Source organism: Geotrypetes seraphini, chromosome 6, assembly GCF_902459505.1.
Source record: "Geotrypetes seraphini chromosome 6, aGeoSer1.1, whole genome shotgun sequence".
Taxonomy (NCBI): domain Eukaryota; kingdom Metazoa; phylum Chordata; class Amphibia; order Gymnophiona; family Dermophiidae; genus Geotrypetes; species Geotrypetes seraphini.
In genome coordinates this window covers 159,542,449-159,559,837 of record NC_047089.1, presented here as the reverse complement: position 1 = coordinate 159,559,837, position 17,389 = coordinate 159,542,449, and the positions used below count along the sequence as shown (strand labels likewise).

At 42.3% G+C, this 17,389-nt stretch overlaps 1 protein-coding gene across 1 annotated transcript in view; it reads left to right on the top strand.

Moving 5' to 3' along the window:
- Positions 1-12,822, top strand: part of F10 (coagulation factor X) — a 63,218-nt gene extending 50,396 nt beyond the window's left edge. Inside the window, exons 7-8 of the mRNA XM_033950459.1 lie at positions 2,454-2,571; positions 11,648-12,822. Coding sequence (XP_033806350.1) covers positions 2,454-2,571; positions 11,648-12,186 — 657 coding nt within the window. The 3' untranslated portion in view covers positions 12,187-12,822. The remainder of the gene's footprint in view (positions 1-2,453; positions 2,572-11,647) is intronic.
- The last annotated feature ends 4,567 nt before the right edge of the window (positions 12,823-17,389 follow it).

Below are 17,389 nucleotides of genomic sequence, written 5' to 3'. Positions count from 1 at the left end.
CGATGTCAGAATTGACGTCGGGTGGCGAGAGTTGGTCGGCCCCGCAGGGAAGAAAAAAAGGGAGAACTCGGCTGGCTTGCTCCCGATGACAGCAGTGGAAGCCTTTCTCCGGCAGCAGCCCATTCCCCGGTGGGTGGCCAGCTGTGCACCCCCTTGGGGCATGCACCAGGGGCGGACTTTCCCCCCCCCCCCCCCTTGGTACGCCACTGGCGCCAATAGGCACCTTGAAAATCAGTGAAAACCATCATTTAAACAGCATTTTTCACTGAGCTTAGGTGCCTACTGGTGCATAAAATACCAGTGCCATTTATAGAATCTGGGTGTAAGAGGCTTATTTTCAAACTTAGACACGCAAATTACCATAGGTTTCTATGGTACTTTCAGGCACATAATCAAAAAACATAGATGTCCAAAAAGCATCCTAAATCAGCACTTGGACGTCCTAATCGCTAGGATGTCCAAGTGCCGATAATCAAAATCAACTTTCTGGACATCTAGCAAGGTGTCACAGCGTTTGTATGTCCAGAGCACTACTAGCTGAGTATGGTGGAGGCATGTTATGAGCAGGCTTTGGGCGTGCCTAAGGGCGGGTTAGACTTGGATGTCTTGCAGCGATGATCAAGACATCCTGGACGGAACTTACACTTTTGGAACTAGACCTATTTTAGAATCATCTAAGTGCCACAAAGGGGAATCTTAGATTGGCCCATCTGCCTAAGGACCCACCCATAGGAGGAACTTTAGGCACCTGGACCAATCAGGCCTTAGGCCCCTCCCGAGTGCATTCCCACCTCATTTCGACAGATGCGGGCCTGCCGGCTGTACGGTGGGAAGACCCATCCATCTGGCCATCATTAAAGGTTAGCGGGGAAGGGGGGTGGGAGGGGTGGAGGGGACCATCACAATATCTACGGTGGGGGATGGGGGATGGGGGGGTTTCCAGCTGGAGGGTTGAGGCATCCTCCTGCTGGTTTTGTTAAGGGGGGTGGGGGTATTCTGGCAGGAGGGATTGGGCACCCTCCTGCCAGTGATCTTCGGGAAGGGGGTGTTCTGGCAGGAGGGATTGGGCACTCTCCTTAGGGCGATCTTCAAGGGGGGGGGGGTGGAGGGTGTTCCAGCAGGAGGAATTGGGCATCCTCCTGCCAGCGATCTTCAGGGGTGGGGGTGTTCCAGGCAGGAGGGATTGGGCATTCCTTCTGCCGCGTTCGTTCGTTCGGGAGGACTGGCGGTGGTGGCTGCAGCCACGGCTGCTAAACATATTGCAGCAGGGAGATCCCTTGCTGTGATAAGCTTAGCGGCCACATCTACAATAACCTGATTCTCTAACCGACATCTGTAACATGGACCTAGGTTAGAGAATCAGGTTTACTTTAGGCGGCCTTAGACCCGATTCTATATAAGACACCTGTTGGCTTCTGAGATCAGACATCCTATACAGAATCTGAGCCTTTGTGTGTCTAAATTATTTGAAAACAAGCCTCCATGGATCTAGAATTAGGGGAAAAAGTGAGTCACAGTTCACACTTCTCTGCCCTTTAAGATGTTAAATTATTTTTCACGATTAAGGAATGGGGTGAGAAACTGTCTTTGGAATTAAAAGATCGTACGAATATGATTAATAAATGGATGCTTGATAATGGTTTGAAGCTAAATGTTGAGAAAACAGAAATAATGATTGTAGGAAAACGGCAGGAACACCTTTGGCCCAGTGGCATACTCTTAAACAATCATTTAAATGATTACCATTAGTGAAGAAATCAAAATGTTGTGGTAATTCTTGATGTGAAATTATCATATAAATCTCAAATAGCAAAAGTAGTGCAGATTGCATACTTTGCAATCAGAAAATTACTCCAACTGAAAAACTTTGTATGAGGCTGAGATCTCAGATAAGTTTTACAAACATTAGTGCTTTCAAAGCTTGATTACTGTAATGGTATAAATAAGAACTGCTTTTGCATATGTTCCTCAGCTTATTTTCACTGATTTCCATTCTGCAGTTGAAATCTGAATGGACTGTCCCTTCAAATGTGGGCAAAAAATGTTGTACACTTCTCCCTCCGTATTCGCTGTGATAGGGGACTAAGACAAATACAGAAAAACTTTTTCATATGTTATTCACTGTTTTCTATTAAAAACCATCATGAATATGGTGAAACCGTGAATAACATGGTGGGAGACCTGACCTGTTCCTGAAGGAGAAAGCAAAGCATGGTGAAGAAAGTACTGGGAATCAGTGATTTTTTTCTGTAAATCCGTGGAATCAGTGATTTCTCTACGCAAACTGATGTAATTTGGGGGAGGAGCCAGCAAGCTAAAATCTATGAATAATCGAAACCGCGAATGCTGAAACCGCGAATAAGGAGGGAGAAGTGTAATCAGATTTTAAGAAAAAAGACTTACCTCAGCCATCCATGTAAAAGAACAAATCTCTGCTTTTTTTTTTCTGGCAGGCTCTGTTGGTTAATGAGAATAATGAAGGCTTTTGTGGAGGAACCATTTTAGCATCAAATTTTGTACTCACTGCAGCCCACTGCATAAACCAGACAAAATACTTTAAAGTTATAGTGGGTAAGACATTTGCAATATTTTAAAGAAGATTAATGTCATTGTTTAGTACTGTAAATAACCACAAAGTTCAATATTTTTGAAAATATCCATGAGGTCAAAATGTCCATCATTCCCTTAGTCTTGTGATATTTTCTTCATTTCCATTCTGTTGCCCTCTTCCTATTAAATGTACTCATGTTCTATGCATATTTACTAACCTGTGCAACTTCCTCTTGCTCTTTTGTGCCACTAGCTCAATAGAACTAATCCTAAATGGGGCTACATAGGATTGTTTCAAGAGGGTGGATAAGATGGCACGGGTCAGGTGCATCATGTCGCAATTGCCAGTCCAGTGGTGAGAGAGGAGAAGGATACTTCTATGCTACCATACCACATATCTGCCATTTACTCTCAACCACTGTTATTTGCTGTCCATGCAGTATGTCATCCTGCAGATCCATGGAATATGAAACGGAGAAGACCCTAAATTATATTTATGGAAAGGAGTAACTACTGGGTTGGGCACCTTATCAGAGGGAGATATCTGTGGCACCATTATGTCTAGCAGTGGTCCTGGTTCCTGGAGTATAGTGTATCGGCTCTTGTCTTTCCTCTTCATTGTAATCCACTGCCACGGTTCTTCTGTAAGCTCCCCATGTTTGTTTGGGCTCTTGTGTAATTGTAACTCGCCTTGAAACCTTTATAGGCACAGAGCGATCTACAAATCCTAGATTAGACTGGATTAATAGATACCTGGAAATTTTTTTCCCCATATTTTTATTCCTTCATTTTTCTCTCTAACTTAATATGTGCTGCAGTATTTCTCAGTAGAGGTCACAGATTCTGGGACCATCTGAAGCTCATTACTTATGCACCCTGAAGCCCACTCATAAATGTTTATATTATACAATGGCTGACATTTCTTGAATAATCCAAATGCTGCCTCCACAACATCCCAGACCTTAATGACCTAATGAGTAGAAGCTGGATTTGGGAATCAAATCTTGGTCACTGGCATGGATGTGTCCAGATTTGTCAGTAGGACATCAGGCCAGCCCAGAGGAGCAAAATACCGTTTTCATTAAAAGGGAGGGGGTGCAATCAGCCTCTATCTCTAGCCCCAACCTCTTAAACCGGTGATGCCATGGCCATGATAGTCTACTGCCTATGGATCATTCTCTTGCCTTTACTTTATAATGACAACAAAGAAGTATTTAAAACAAAAGAAAAATAGATCTTCTTGATATGGGGCTCGGTTATACATTAAAAAAAAAAATTAAGCTTAAAACACAAAATGAAGGCAAGAAAAAAGTTAATGGTTTCAGTGATGAAGTTTCCAAGTTTGTTTTGCACTTAATGTACCATTTAGGAAAGAACCATCAAAGTGGTTTACAATTTTATAAAAAGAAAACAAGAAAACGAACTACAATGGTGTAGGAAAGAGGAAAACGACAGCTTAGGGAGCAAAGAGGAATATGTAAAGTCCAGAAAACCAACATCACTGGAAAAAGGCACTCCTATCCCAAATAGTCAGTAAAAGGCACCTTAAGATCTGCTAGACTTGATTACTGTAATATAGTTTATGCAGGTCTTACTAAATTTAATATCAGGCGATGACAGACCTTGCAGAACACTGCTATAAAGTTACTACGATACAAAAGTAAATATGATCATGTAACCCCTCTTTATAAATTGTTTCTAGAATTCAGTTCAAAATATTAGTGCTTACTCAAAGCATTCTATACTATGGTTCCTGATTATTTGAATTCATTGGCAATTCCTTATTCTTCCGTGCATACTGTGGTAAGCAGACTATGCCTGCTAGGAATGTTCCAAGAGCAGTGCACAAGTCAGGTTTAGGCTCCACACAATTACCTACTTTTAAAACCCAATTTCAGTCAGTGAATGAGTTTCCTTCTGTGTCCTGTAGAGGGAGTAGGAGGGAAGAACTGCAGGATTCCCATCCCCCACACAAGCCTAGGGTGATTAACAGGAAATCACTTCCTTCTGAGGGTTTGGGGCGGGGCTGCAGACTCCTTAACCTGAAGTCCCAGTTTCTGGAGAATCAGAAGCAGCAGACACTTGGAGAGGTTCCAGTGCTCAGGGCTGAGAGCTCTGAATGTCAGCCAAACTCCAGAAGCTATGGAGCTAACAGAGGCTGGTGAGGACATGTCTCTTAATCTACTGCAGGAGCCTCAGGATATGGAGCTGGAAGCCAATGCTGAGTCATTATTGAATTGCCTGGTGAAGATATGGAGATATGCTGTGTGAGAGGCAAGTGAATGACTATTGAATGTTTTTTTGAAAGTTTGTTTTGTTAATTGCTTGCCTGTGCTGATTATTTTAAGTCAGCTGAAGAACAAAAGAAATTATCTTTTGAACTTTGAAAGAACTGTATTGTTGGAACTTGTTTTCCTTTTTTCTTTGGGAGAAGTGAACTGTTCCCAGTTCCAGACAGAGGGGTTAGCCCCATGTTCATAGTGGTGGGATAGAGGGCCAATTTTCATGGCAGATTAACACCACACGGAGCACTCTGTCTGGCCAGCACTCTGATGCTGAGGAAGCCAGTGTAATTACACTGACTTATTTGGAATTGAGACAACTCTGAAGATTGTGTATTTTGAGTTTTTCTTTTCTTTTGGATACATGCTGATGGACTATGAGTTTGTGAACTTTGGCAACGTAGTTAGTTTTGCCTTATGGACATTGAGTCTGATTTATGAACAGAATCATCCTGACAAAAGCTTGATATTTATTTTTACTTTAAGAATTAAAGCTCAAGTTTATTTTGAAAAGAACTTACCTGGTGTGGTGGTGCCTTATCTAAACGCTATATTATTTTCCTTGTGCTGCCCGCAGCGGCTCACAAGAGATTTTTCTTGTACCGGTGGCCCAAGACACCTTGCCCTGAGGCTGCCGGTTACAAAGATTGGTATCAGTTTTGGGATTTTTATTTTACTGCCAAACATTGGAGACTGTTGAAAAGGACATCAAACCAGAAAGTGATTTAAGTGCAGTGCTTGACGCTGAGTGTTGTTTTTCATTTTTGTTGCTCTTCTTCTGTGGACTGTTGCTGACCCATGGAGCACTCTGCATGAGATTGTGGCTGCCAGAAATCGTGGAAGCGGAATCTAGAACCAGAACCGGAGGGAGCTCAGCAGTGGTCCAGAAGTGCCAAGCCTGTTATCAATCCCATACGCTAAGACTCATCAGTCTGTCCGGTAAGAGTACCCTGGGGACAGCTGATAGAGGATTCTGGGGTTGATAGTGTGGCTAGGAGGTGGGAACTGGGGGCTAGCTCTCTGGGGTGTGCTGAAGAAAAAAAAACCGCACTTGGGTTCCGGTATTTTTGTTTGCTTTCCAGGTGGCAGCATGGATTTGCAGCAGTTGTTCACCCTGTTGGCGTCAGAACGGCAGACGCAGACAGAAGATTTAAAGGTCGTGCTCCAGGCAAACCAGGACCTCTGGCGGGCAAGTCAGGTGGAGTCTGGAAGGAGACACGAGGAGCTGGTACAAGCCATGGAGGACCAGACCAGGACATTCACCCAGTTTCTCCAAGGGACAGTGTCTGGAGGTTCCAGCGCAGGAATACCAGCAACTACAGGAGCTCCGGTAGGGCTGAACCATTTCACTAACATGCAGCTTTGTAAAATGGGACCTACAGATGCTCCAGATGACTTTTTAATGGCATTCGAAAAAATGGCGGTAGCGGCTGGCTGGCCGGAGCAACAATGGGCAATGAGGCTGATTCCGTGTCTCGCTGGAGGTGCGTTAGCAGCATATCAGACTCAGCCCTGAGTTAGCTAATAACTACCGAGCCATTAAGAACCATGTCCTCGATTACTTAGGGTACACAAGGGAACACTACCATCAGGAGTTTAGGGCTGCCCAGTTAAGGGACAAAGAGAGACCCAAAGCACTCCTTCATAGGCTTAGGAAGCTAGTGGAAAGGTGGCTACAGCCCTGTCTCTTGGACCCACAGGCTATGCTCGCTGAAATTCTATTGGAGCAGTTTTTGGAGGCTCTTCCGAAGAACCTCAGAGCCTGGATTCAGAGACAGGGAAGCCGTCCGCTAGGACAAGTGATAGAGCTGGCAGAAGCTTATATTGATTCCTCTACTTCTGTAGGACCTGAAGGGAGCACCCATGGGGGTAACTTTGGCTATAAGGGACCCATAACTCCGACGGGAGGTGGCCGCAGATCCCAGGAGAATATTCCCAAGCCCACAAAGGGGGCTCTAGATTCAGAAACACCTGGGAAGAAACCTGTATCTTGTTTTAGGTGTGGTAAACCCGGACACATGCAGAAACAGTGTAGGGTTAAGCTGACACTTACTACTTCTCGGGAGGAGGGTAAGAACTCTACCAAGCCTTATGAGATAGCGGTTCACATAAATGGCTATAGGGTTAAAGCCCTGCTTGATACAGGGGCAGAACAGTCGGTTATGTCCCGACCGTGTTGGGACCGAGTGAAACAATCTGGCTGCTTTCCCAAGAGCTCGCAGGAAGTCCCTATAGTTTGTGTACATGGAGACAAGAACCCTTATCCTCAATATAAAATCCCTATAAGGTTTAAGGAGAAGGTGAGGTACCTGGGTGTGGTAGTGATTCCCAATGCCCCTGCTTCCCTTATTTTAGGGCGTGATTGGGCAGGCCTTGGGGAGGGCATCCAGGAAAAGAAACCCCTTAGAACTCGGGGTAAAGAAGGAGGATACAGATGTGCCCTTATGGCAAAGGAAGGTTCGAGTTGGAGGCGCAGGAGAAATAAGTCCAACAACTGTTATCCTCAGCAGGAGGGAAGGGCTTATTCTCGTTGGCGTCCTACAATTCGATGGGCCCCTTTATCTGAAAATGACCATGCACCGACACAGGCCTATGATAAGGCAGCGGGATGCGATATCTATGCAGCTATGGATGTAGTAGTGCAGAGTGGGGGAAGAGCATTGGTCCCCACTGATATCCAAGTATCTCCACCACCGGGGTCTTATCTTAGGGTGGCCTCGCGTTCAGGGCTAGCTTCGCAACATTCCCTGGACGTAGGTGCTGGAGTTATTGATCCCGATTTCCGGGGAAATGTTTCTGTTCTTTTAATAAATAGTGCAGAAACGGACTACCAGGTTAAGAAAGGGGACCGAATAGCGCAACTCATTTGTGAACGAATCTGGCAACCAAAACTGGAGAAATGGAAGCAGTTGCTACCTTCACGCAGAGGGACAAAGGGGTTTTGTTCCTCTGATGTTCCTGTAGAAAGGAACATAGTATCTCTAGGCCCAACGATTTCCCAGTCTGACCAAGACTCTCTGTCAGTCATAGAAAAGGCTGTTGAACAACAATTCTGTAGACTGCAGCAAGAATTAGCTCAGGGTCAGGAGGGCCACAAACAACAATGGCAACAAGCCGTCCAGGAGGTGGAGGGGAGTCTGGGTGATAAATTACAGCAGGCTCTTTTACTCCAGGACCAATTATTAAGGTCTACTCTGGAGGAGAATTTCCAGCAGTGTCAAGAGGACCTTCAATCTCTAAAAGAGAATACTCGTGATATAAAAAAACAGATTGAGCATGGTGAATGCCATGTAGTAGAACAGCAAGATCCTAACTCAGGGATACATGACATTGCTTGCGCAGTTAGCCAAGTGGGTGAGGAAGATAGAAAGGTTCAAACACAAGTGAAACAGATAAGTGGTGAAGATCTTAAAAAGATGAGTGAGCTTATCTCAAGTTTTGGTACCAGAATAAACTCCTTAGAAGAAGGGTTCATTCTGTTAACTGATCCAGAGGCCATAGCTCAGGCCCAAGAGATACAGCGTAACGGAGGTTTTTACACTACAGAACCAAGTCCTTCTTTGGAGAGAAAAGACTACAGGAATAGGAAACGTTAATCCATGTTTGCTGATGCTTTATCCCGTGTTGGGGAAAAGGACCCGGAGAGGCCTAGGTCCATCCCTAGCAGTCAGTTAAGGGGAGGGGTATGTTGTAAACAGACTATGCCTGCTAGGAATGTTCCAAGAGCAGTGCACAAGTCAGGTTTAGGCTCCACACAATTACCTACTTTTAAAACCCAATTTCAGTCAGTGAATGAGTTTCCTTCTGTGTCCTGTAGAGGGAGTAGGAGGGAAGAACTGCAGGATTCCCATCCCCCACACAAGCCTAGGGTAATTAACAGGAAATCACTTCCTCCTGAGGATTTGGGGCGGGGCTGCAGACTCCTTAACCTGAAGTCCCAGTTTCTGGAGAATCAGAAGCAGCAGACACTTGGAGAGGACAGGTTCCAGCGCTCAGGGTTGAGAGCTCTGAATGTCAGCCAAACTCCAGAAGCTATGGAGCTAACAGAGGCTGGTGAGGACATGTCTCTTAATCTACTGCAGGAGCCTCAGGATATGGAGCTGGAAGCCAATGCTGAGTCATTATTGAATTGCCTGGTGAAGATATGGAGATATGCTGTGTGAGAGGCAAGTGAATGACTATTGAATGTTTTTTTGAAAGTTTGTTTTGTTAATTGCTTGCCTGTGCTGATTATTTTAAGTCAGCTGAAGAACAAAAGAAATTATCTTTTGAACTTTGAAAGAACTGTATTGTTGGAACTTGTTTTCCTTTTTTCTTTGGGAGAAGTGAACTGTTCCCAGTTCCAGACAGAGGGGTTAGCCCCGTGTTCATAGTGGTGGGATAGAGGGCCAATTTTCATGGCAGATTAACACCACACGGAGCACTCTGTCTGGCCAGCACTCTGATGCTGAGGAAGCCAGTGTAATTACACTGACTTATTTGGAATTGAGACAACTCTGAAGATTGTGTATTTTGAGTTTTTCTTTTCTTTTGGATACATGCTGATGGACTATGAGTTTGTGAACTTTGGCAACGTAGTTAGTTTTGCCTTATGGACATTGAGTCTGATTTATGAACAGAATCATCCTGACAAAAGCTTGATATTTATTTTTACTTTAAGAATTAAAGCTCAAGTTTATTTTGAAAAGAACTTACCTGGTGTGGTGGTGCCTTATCTAAACGCTATATTATTTTCCTTGTGCTGCCCGCAGCGGCTCACAAGAGATTTTTCTTGTACCGGTGGCCCAAGACACGTTTCCCTGAGGCTGCCGGTTACAGTACGCTAAGGTCGATACTGAATAATAGATTGGTACTTCCGGCTGTAAGTAGAACAAGGTGGGAATCTACCTGTAATATAACATTCTTTTATTTAGCACCCAACCTTTGGAATTATCTTCCAAGGCATATCAGGTCTGAAATAAATATCTTAAGACACTGTTAAAAAAACTATTTTTTCCCAGTTGGCATTTGGAGCAGATTCTCTGCCAGTGGATCATATTTATTGAGAATTCCTCAGGCACCCTTTAAATGAACAGTGCAATTACTATTTTTATACGATGCCGTGTGCTGTGTTCTCTGTGTGCTATCCTATTTTTAATGTGTTGGGGGTTTTTTTGTTTTTTTTTTAAATTGCTTGTCTTGCTTCATCTGATATCACTGTGGGCTTATTATGGGTAACAGAATATAACCCCCCCCCTTCACAAAACATTTATTAGCTGCCATGAGGCAAAAGCCCCAAAGCCCTTTAAATCTCTATGGGCTTCGGGGCAATTACTACAGCGGCAGCTTCTAGTGTGGCTTTGCAAAAGGGAGTGATAGAATCTTAAATACCAGAATTAACAGATTGAAAGAGGTCCAATAAGACACCATGAGCCAATGCTCAAGTCGCTGAAGGTGGGTAACATGATCAAATGCCCTACACCTGTATGAATAAAAATCAAGGACCTAAGCTATAGTGTCCACAAGCTGTTTTTTTCAGTCTTTGAAAAGTAGCCTCAGCCCCACCACTCCACCGCTACGTTATTTTACCATTGCGGGAAGAATTACATGAGAACTCATCATTGGCTGCTTATACTACTGTTTTAATACATTTTGTTTTACTTTCAAAAAATTTTTTCTTTCAAATGAATATTTAATCCTTTAGTATACTAATGTACTTAGCTTTTTTGCTGCTGAGCCAACTAAGTTGGCTGAGTTGGCTCAGCAGCAAAAAAGCTAAGTACATTAGTATACTAAAGGATTAAATATTCATTTGAAAGAAAAATTTTTTTGAAAGTAAAACAAAATGTATTAAAACAGTAGTATAAGCAGCCAATGATGAGTTCTCATGTAATTCTTCCCGCAATGGTAAAATAACGTAGCGGTGGAGTGGTGGGGCTGAGGCTACTTTTCAAAGACTGAAAAAAACAGCTTGTGGACACTATAGCTTAGGTCCTTGATTTTTATACACATCGATTGACCAAAGCTAAAATAATTAATGAAACAAGCCATATTCTTTAGGCTACACCTGTATGAAGGCATACGGTTGCATTCTGGACAAGTTGAAGGCAACTTGACTCCTTTTGGGTGATTCTACAAAATACAGCATTATAGTAATCCAAGGTAGAGATCACTAACACATGGATAAGAGTATGGAGGGCAAATGTTGAGAATAGGTGATGCACAGAGTAAAGCATCTTCAATTAAAAAAAAACAACAAGTTTTCACAATTCCAGAGATTTAATGATGGAAAGATAATGAGATATCTAGAGTTACTCCTAAACCCCGCACCGGGTAAACTTGAGGGAGAACATGTCCTGCCATTGTCAGAGATTGTAATACAATAAAGTTATTAGGATGGTGAAACAGGATAGTGAGTTTGAGGCTATAAGTGATCGGCCCATCAAAAATGTATTTATTTTTTTATAATATTGTTTATAGCACTATCCTAAGTCCTAGGCATTATTCCTGTGTTAACCAGGCTCAAAAAAAAAGTTCATCATTTTAAGTTGTGTTAGTCGGTTGCATAAAATTGACTTTGCAGCTGATAATGAAATGATTATGACATGCTACATAAGTAGGGGCCTTCATGCGAAACACTGTAACTATGTAGCAAGTGTAATATATAATTACCAAAAAAAGGAAACCTAGAAATAGGACCACTGAGAAAGCAATAGAAACAAGCTGGTGACTGATTGATGTTTTTAAGATTTTAGATGTTATTAATGCTGCTTTAGTGTGTGTCTGGCATCTCAGTGAGAAGTAATGCCATAATTCTGCATTTAATAATCCAACAGGTGAAGTGGACATCCAGAAGAAAGAAGGCACTGAATCAGTCCATACTGTGGACAGAGTCTTAATGCATAATAATTTCTTTAAGAAAACCTATAATAATGACATTGCTTTGATCAAACTGAAGGACCCTATTACCTTCAGCCCATATCGTATTCCTGCCTGCATTCCCAATGTAGACTTCGCTAATGAGGTGCTGATGAAGATGAAAGAAGGTGTCGTCAGTGGGTTTGGGCGCCTGCATGAGAAAGGACGGCAAGCCACCGTACTCCAGGTGCTCCAGGTGCCGTATGTCGAAAGGTCAAAATGCATTGAGTCCAGCAACTTTGATATCACGGCCAACATGTTTTGTGCGGGCTTTGAGCAAGAAGTGAAGGATGCCTGCCAAGGAGACAGTGGAGGCCCCCATGTCACACTATACAAAGACACCTATTTTGTTACTGGTATAGTCAGCTGGGGTGAAGGATGTGCACAACAAGGGAAATTTGGAGTTTATACAAAAGTTTCAAAATTCATTAAATGGTTGAGAGCATTAATGAAATAGAATCAATAACAGTTTTCAGTGCTAAATGGAGTACAAAAGTCAGTTTTATTTGTAAGCAAAAAGGAGACATAAAAACAATTGAAAATATTTCCTCTTAGTCTATACATTCTGTTTCTGATTTGGACACCTAATTTGCCCTCCCTTTTACAAAGCCATGTTAGGCTTTTTATTTTTTTTTTTTAATCACTGGCCGTAGCGGTATTAACACCGATGCTCAAAGGAATTCTATGAGCGTTGGAGCTAATACTGCCACAGCTGGCAATAAAAAAAAGCCTAACGTGGCTTCAAAAGGGGGGTTGGTTTTTATTATTTGTTTGGTTTGATCACATTATTCTGTATCATAAATTCACTTACCTAGACACAAAATTATACATCAGAAAGAAAAGCAAAAGGCAATCTTACCATGGGGAACAGTTTTCGGAACCAGAGCACTGCATCAATGACCTTATCATCAAGACACTGAGGGGTTATTTATTAACAACATGCACTAATGCCATTAACAAGTTAACAAGGGCCTCTTCTCCCTCGAACAGAGGAGATTGAGAGGGGACATGATCGAAACATTCAAGATACTGAAGGGAATAGACTTAGTAGATAAGGACAGGTTGTTCACCCTCTCCAAGGTAGGGAGAACGAGAGGGCACTCTCTAAAGTTGAAAGGGGATAGATTCCAAACGAACATAAGGAAGTTCTTCTTCACCCAGAGAGCGGTAGAAAACTGGATCGCTCTTCCGGAGTTTGTCATAGGGGAAAACACCCTCCAAGGATTCAAGACAAAGTTAGACAAGTTCCTGCTGAACAAGAACGAGCGCTGGTAGGGTTAGTCTTGGTTAGGGTGCTGGTCTATGACCAGAGGGCCGCTGTGTGAGTGGACTGCTGGGCATGATGGACCACTGGTCTGACCCAGCAGTGGTAATTCTTATGTTTTTATGTTCTTATATACTTTTACTAAATGGCATTAGAATCTTGTCTTAGCACATCTAAATGCGGACTTTCCCTCACTCTAAGCCCTGATGTACTGTGGCACAATTTAAGGCAGTTTTGAATATATTTTTTTTCAGGTTGTGCACTAATGTTCATATTAGTACATATTAACTGTCAAAAGTTAATGCAGAAGAACTTACCGCCTGCTTTTTAGGAGGCACTAAGGCCTGGATTCTCTAACTGGCACCAATTTTTTTAGGCAGTGGTAGATACCCAAATTTGGTTTTAAAAAAACACAGTTGAAACAACATTTTTAACTGAGTTCCAAGACGTCTACCAGTGCCTAAAAAAATTGGTGCTGGAATCATGCCTCTGTAGGTGCTTTAGGCTGTCTAACGCTACTGTGGGCATGGCTAATGCCAGAAATGGCGTTAGGCAGTCAAAAGCAGTGTTCTTCAACCACCGGTCCATGGACTGGTGCCGGTCCACAGAAATTTCCTGCTGGTCCACAGGGTCAGCATTTGCATCAGGCCCAAAACTGTGTTCTTCAACTGCCGGTCTGCGGTGCGATCGATGTGTTGTTAATAAGATTATATTGTGTGTATGTATGAAAAATAAATGGAAAAAATAGTGTTACAATTAGGACTATGGGGGCAGAGTCTGGGGTGGAGATTGGGTAGAGATGAGCAGGTTCTGGCCCACGACTTAGCCCAGTGTTCTTCAACCGCTAGTCTGCGGACCGATGCCAGTCCACATAATAATTCTTTTATTCTGCCGGTCCATTGATGTAAAAAGGTTGACGAACACTGGTCTAAGGCACCTACAGTGGTGTGATTCACATTTAGAGAATGACATGGAGACAAATTTTTCCCCGTCCCCACTCCCGCTGGAACTCATTTTCCCATCCTGTCCCCATGAGTTCTTTTACTGTCCCTCCCCCATTCCTGCAGGCTCCATCCTCATCTTCACAAGCCCCAAACTCTTTAAAATCATAAGTGTTCGAGGCTTGTGCAGTTAAGGCAGAGCTTACAGGAATGGGGCAGCGACAGCGCCAAAACTCATGGGGCAGGACAGGAAAATTGAGTTCCTGTGGGGACGGGGAAAAATTTGTCCTCGTGTCCTTCTCTAATTATAGGTAGGCTCTGGAAATGTAGGCCAGGAAAATCCTGGCCTACATTTACGGTGCCTACTTTTGCCAGGGCGTGATTCTGTACCTGGTGCTGTTGCGTGATTGACACACGACTGGCGTCCACTTTTAAGGCTAAGGGCCTGATTCTATAAACGGCGTCTAACTGAGTAGGAGCCTAGGAAAATGGCACCTACCAAGCTTCATTCAAAGTTAGGCGCCATTTATAGAATTGCGCCTAAGTTGAGTTTTTTTGGTAAAAATTTTATTATTTTATAAACTGCAACAGAAAAATATTACAGAGATTACACCATTTTATTCAAGTGGTATATAGAACATAACTTTACCCACCCACCCTTCTATCAATTATTAATAATACAAGACAACTTTATTACATTGATACGAAGAATTAATATCAATTTTTCAATTACATCTCCCTCCCGTCCCCTACCCCCCCCACCCCACCCCACCCTGGATGTGTAAGGAAAAATTTAGAGAAAAATACATAAACCATTAATGTGAAGCAGCAAATAAAGCCAATGGATTCCATACTTTATTAAATGAAACACTGGACTCCAAACATTCTGCATTCATTCTCTCATATTTGAATGTATTACATATATTTGTCCACCAAAATGTGTAATCTATCATGGCTTTTCCAGTTTTTTGTGATCAATTGAACAGCTATTCCATTCAAAACCAGGAAAAGACGGCTTTTATATTTATCAAGGGGAGGTTTAATATGTAACATAGTGCCACAAATTATGGCTTCATACGTTAAGGGAATATCCGATTCTAAAACAATATTTATTTGTCCCCAAATTGACTTCCAGAAACTAAATATCAGTGGACAAAAAATAACAGATGATCTAAAGTCCCTATAAAAGCATGACAGTGCCAGCATCTATTAGATTTGGAACAATCTAATTTTTGCGAACGAACTGGGGTCCAGAAAATCCTATGTAGTAAAAATAACCATGTTTGCCTCATAGATGCTGACACTGTACATTTCAACCTCCAAGACCAAATTCGTGGCCAACGAGATACAGAAATATACTGTTTAATCTCGATGCTCCAAATATCTCTAAGACTATTTTTAGGTTTTTTATTCAGAAATTAATTTATACCACTGGGCAGCCTGATGTCCTACTAAATCTGTCTGGTAGCAAAGGCTATAATAATTTTTTAAATTTTTCCATTCAGGGAACCCACTCCGAATGGCCTGCTTCAACTGCAACCACCTATACTGTTGAGATTTTAAAATGCCAAATGATTGTTGCAGTCGTGAAAATTCCTAAGTTGAGTTATGTGACAGTAGGTGTCAAAAATGTGGGTGCCAGTATATTAGGTCAGGGTTTTCTTGGCCTAAAATACCAGCACCTAACACAATCCATGCCCAAAGTCTGCCCCCTAACTGCACCTGTTTTTCTGGTAGTTGCCTTGGTGTAGATGCTTACATGGCAGCTACCGAGTTAGGCACCGACTGAACCAATTAAAAAATTAAGTTAGGTGCTTAGATTGGCTAGACCCTAACTGTAGGTGTCTTCTATAGAATCGGGCCCTAAATGCTCCCACATTAATAATAATAATAATTATTATTTTATCATTTTATTTTTTTGTATACCGCCCAACCAATAGTTCTGGGTAGTTCACATCAAAAGAACTGTTATATTTCAGTGAAAGTACAAAAATCAGAGAATACAACAATAGAGTTATCGTACAAATTTTTCAAACAGGAAAGTTTTCATCGATTTTCTAAATTCGTAAAAAGATTGTGAATTCATTTTTATAGCTTGAAAAGGAAGGGTCTTTTCATTAAAAAAAACTCTTAAAATGGCAAGCTTTTGGAGTAGGATACATAAACATGCTGGAATTTCTTGTTTTCTTACTTGACACATATAATTTCAATTGGGAAGAAAGGTATGTTGGTAATAAACCAAAGAGGGCTTAAAACAAATGCATCCAAATTTAAAGATGACTTTGGCTTCATAAGGAAGCCAGTGAAGCTGCTAATAGAAAGGACTCACATTATCAAATTTGCTCAAGCCAAAAATCAGATGTACTGCTGCGTTTTGTATCAAACGCAGTATAGTAAGTGTTTTCTTGGTTGATGCCAAGTAGATAATATTACAGTAATCTAGGGTAGATAAATTAATGGATTGTACTAATATCCTAAAAGAAGCCAAATCAAAGTACTCAGTGTTAGCCAGTTAGCACATGCTAATGCAAACATGCCAGCTAGGTAACATTTCTATGCCCATTCTCCACTCGTGATATACCACTTTCAAAAAATATTTTTAAAAAGTAGCTAATGCACAAGTTAGCACATACTAAGGGGGAAGTTCTGTAAATATAAAGGGGCTCCGAGAAGTGCATTCTTTATAGAATAGTAGTGCAAACTTTGGGCATGAGGACTTACTGTACACCCAAATGAAACCTGTTATATATCCTGGCATGCAAGTTGAAGGTGGATCCTAGCTATTCTGTAACAGACAGCCTCTTTTACAAAGCCGCGCTAGCGGCTGCTCTGTGCTAACAGCCCCAAAGTCCATAGAGATTTAAAGGGCTTCGGGGCTGTTGCCACGCGGCAGCTGCTAGCGCAACTGTGTAAAAGAGGCAGACTGTGTGCATCTTTGGGAACGCTGCTGATGTGCCCCTCCCCCTCCCATAGCCACTCCCCTTTTGAGTTGCACTCACTGTTACAGCCTAGCCCAGACATGGGCAACTCCGGTCCTTGAGGGCTGGAATCCAATCGGGTTTTCCAGATTTCCCCAATGAATATGCATGAGATCTATTTGCATGCACTGCTTTCAATGCATATTCATTGGGGAAATCCTGAAAACCAGATTGGATTCCGGCCCTCGAGGACCGGAGTTGCCCATGTCTGGCTTAGCCCATAGTCAGTTCAGCACCCAAATCATAGTTAGTGCCAACTCAGTGCTTGCTAACACCAATAATTAAATCATTAGAAGCCACTAACAAATTATTTTGAATGCCAACCTGGGATCCTCGCCTTTTACAGAATCCAGGAATAAACATGCATTAGGGTTTAATCATAATGCCTTTTCATTAAAGGGCTCCAAACTGGGATGACAGCATTCACATACACTGTAACTAAATGACCACCAAGGGAGTCAGTTTATTGTTATCTGC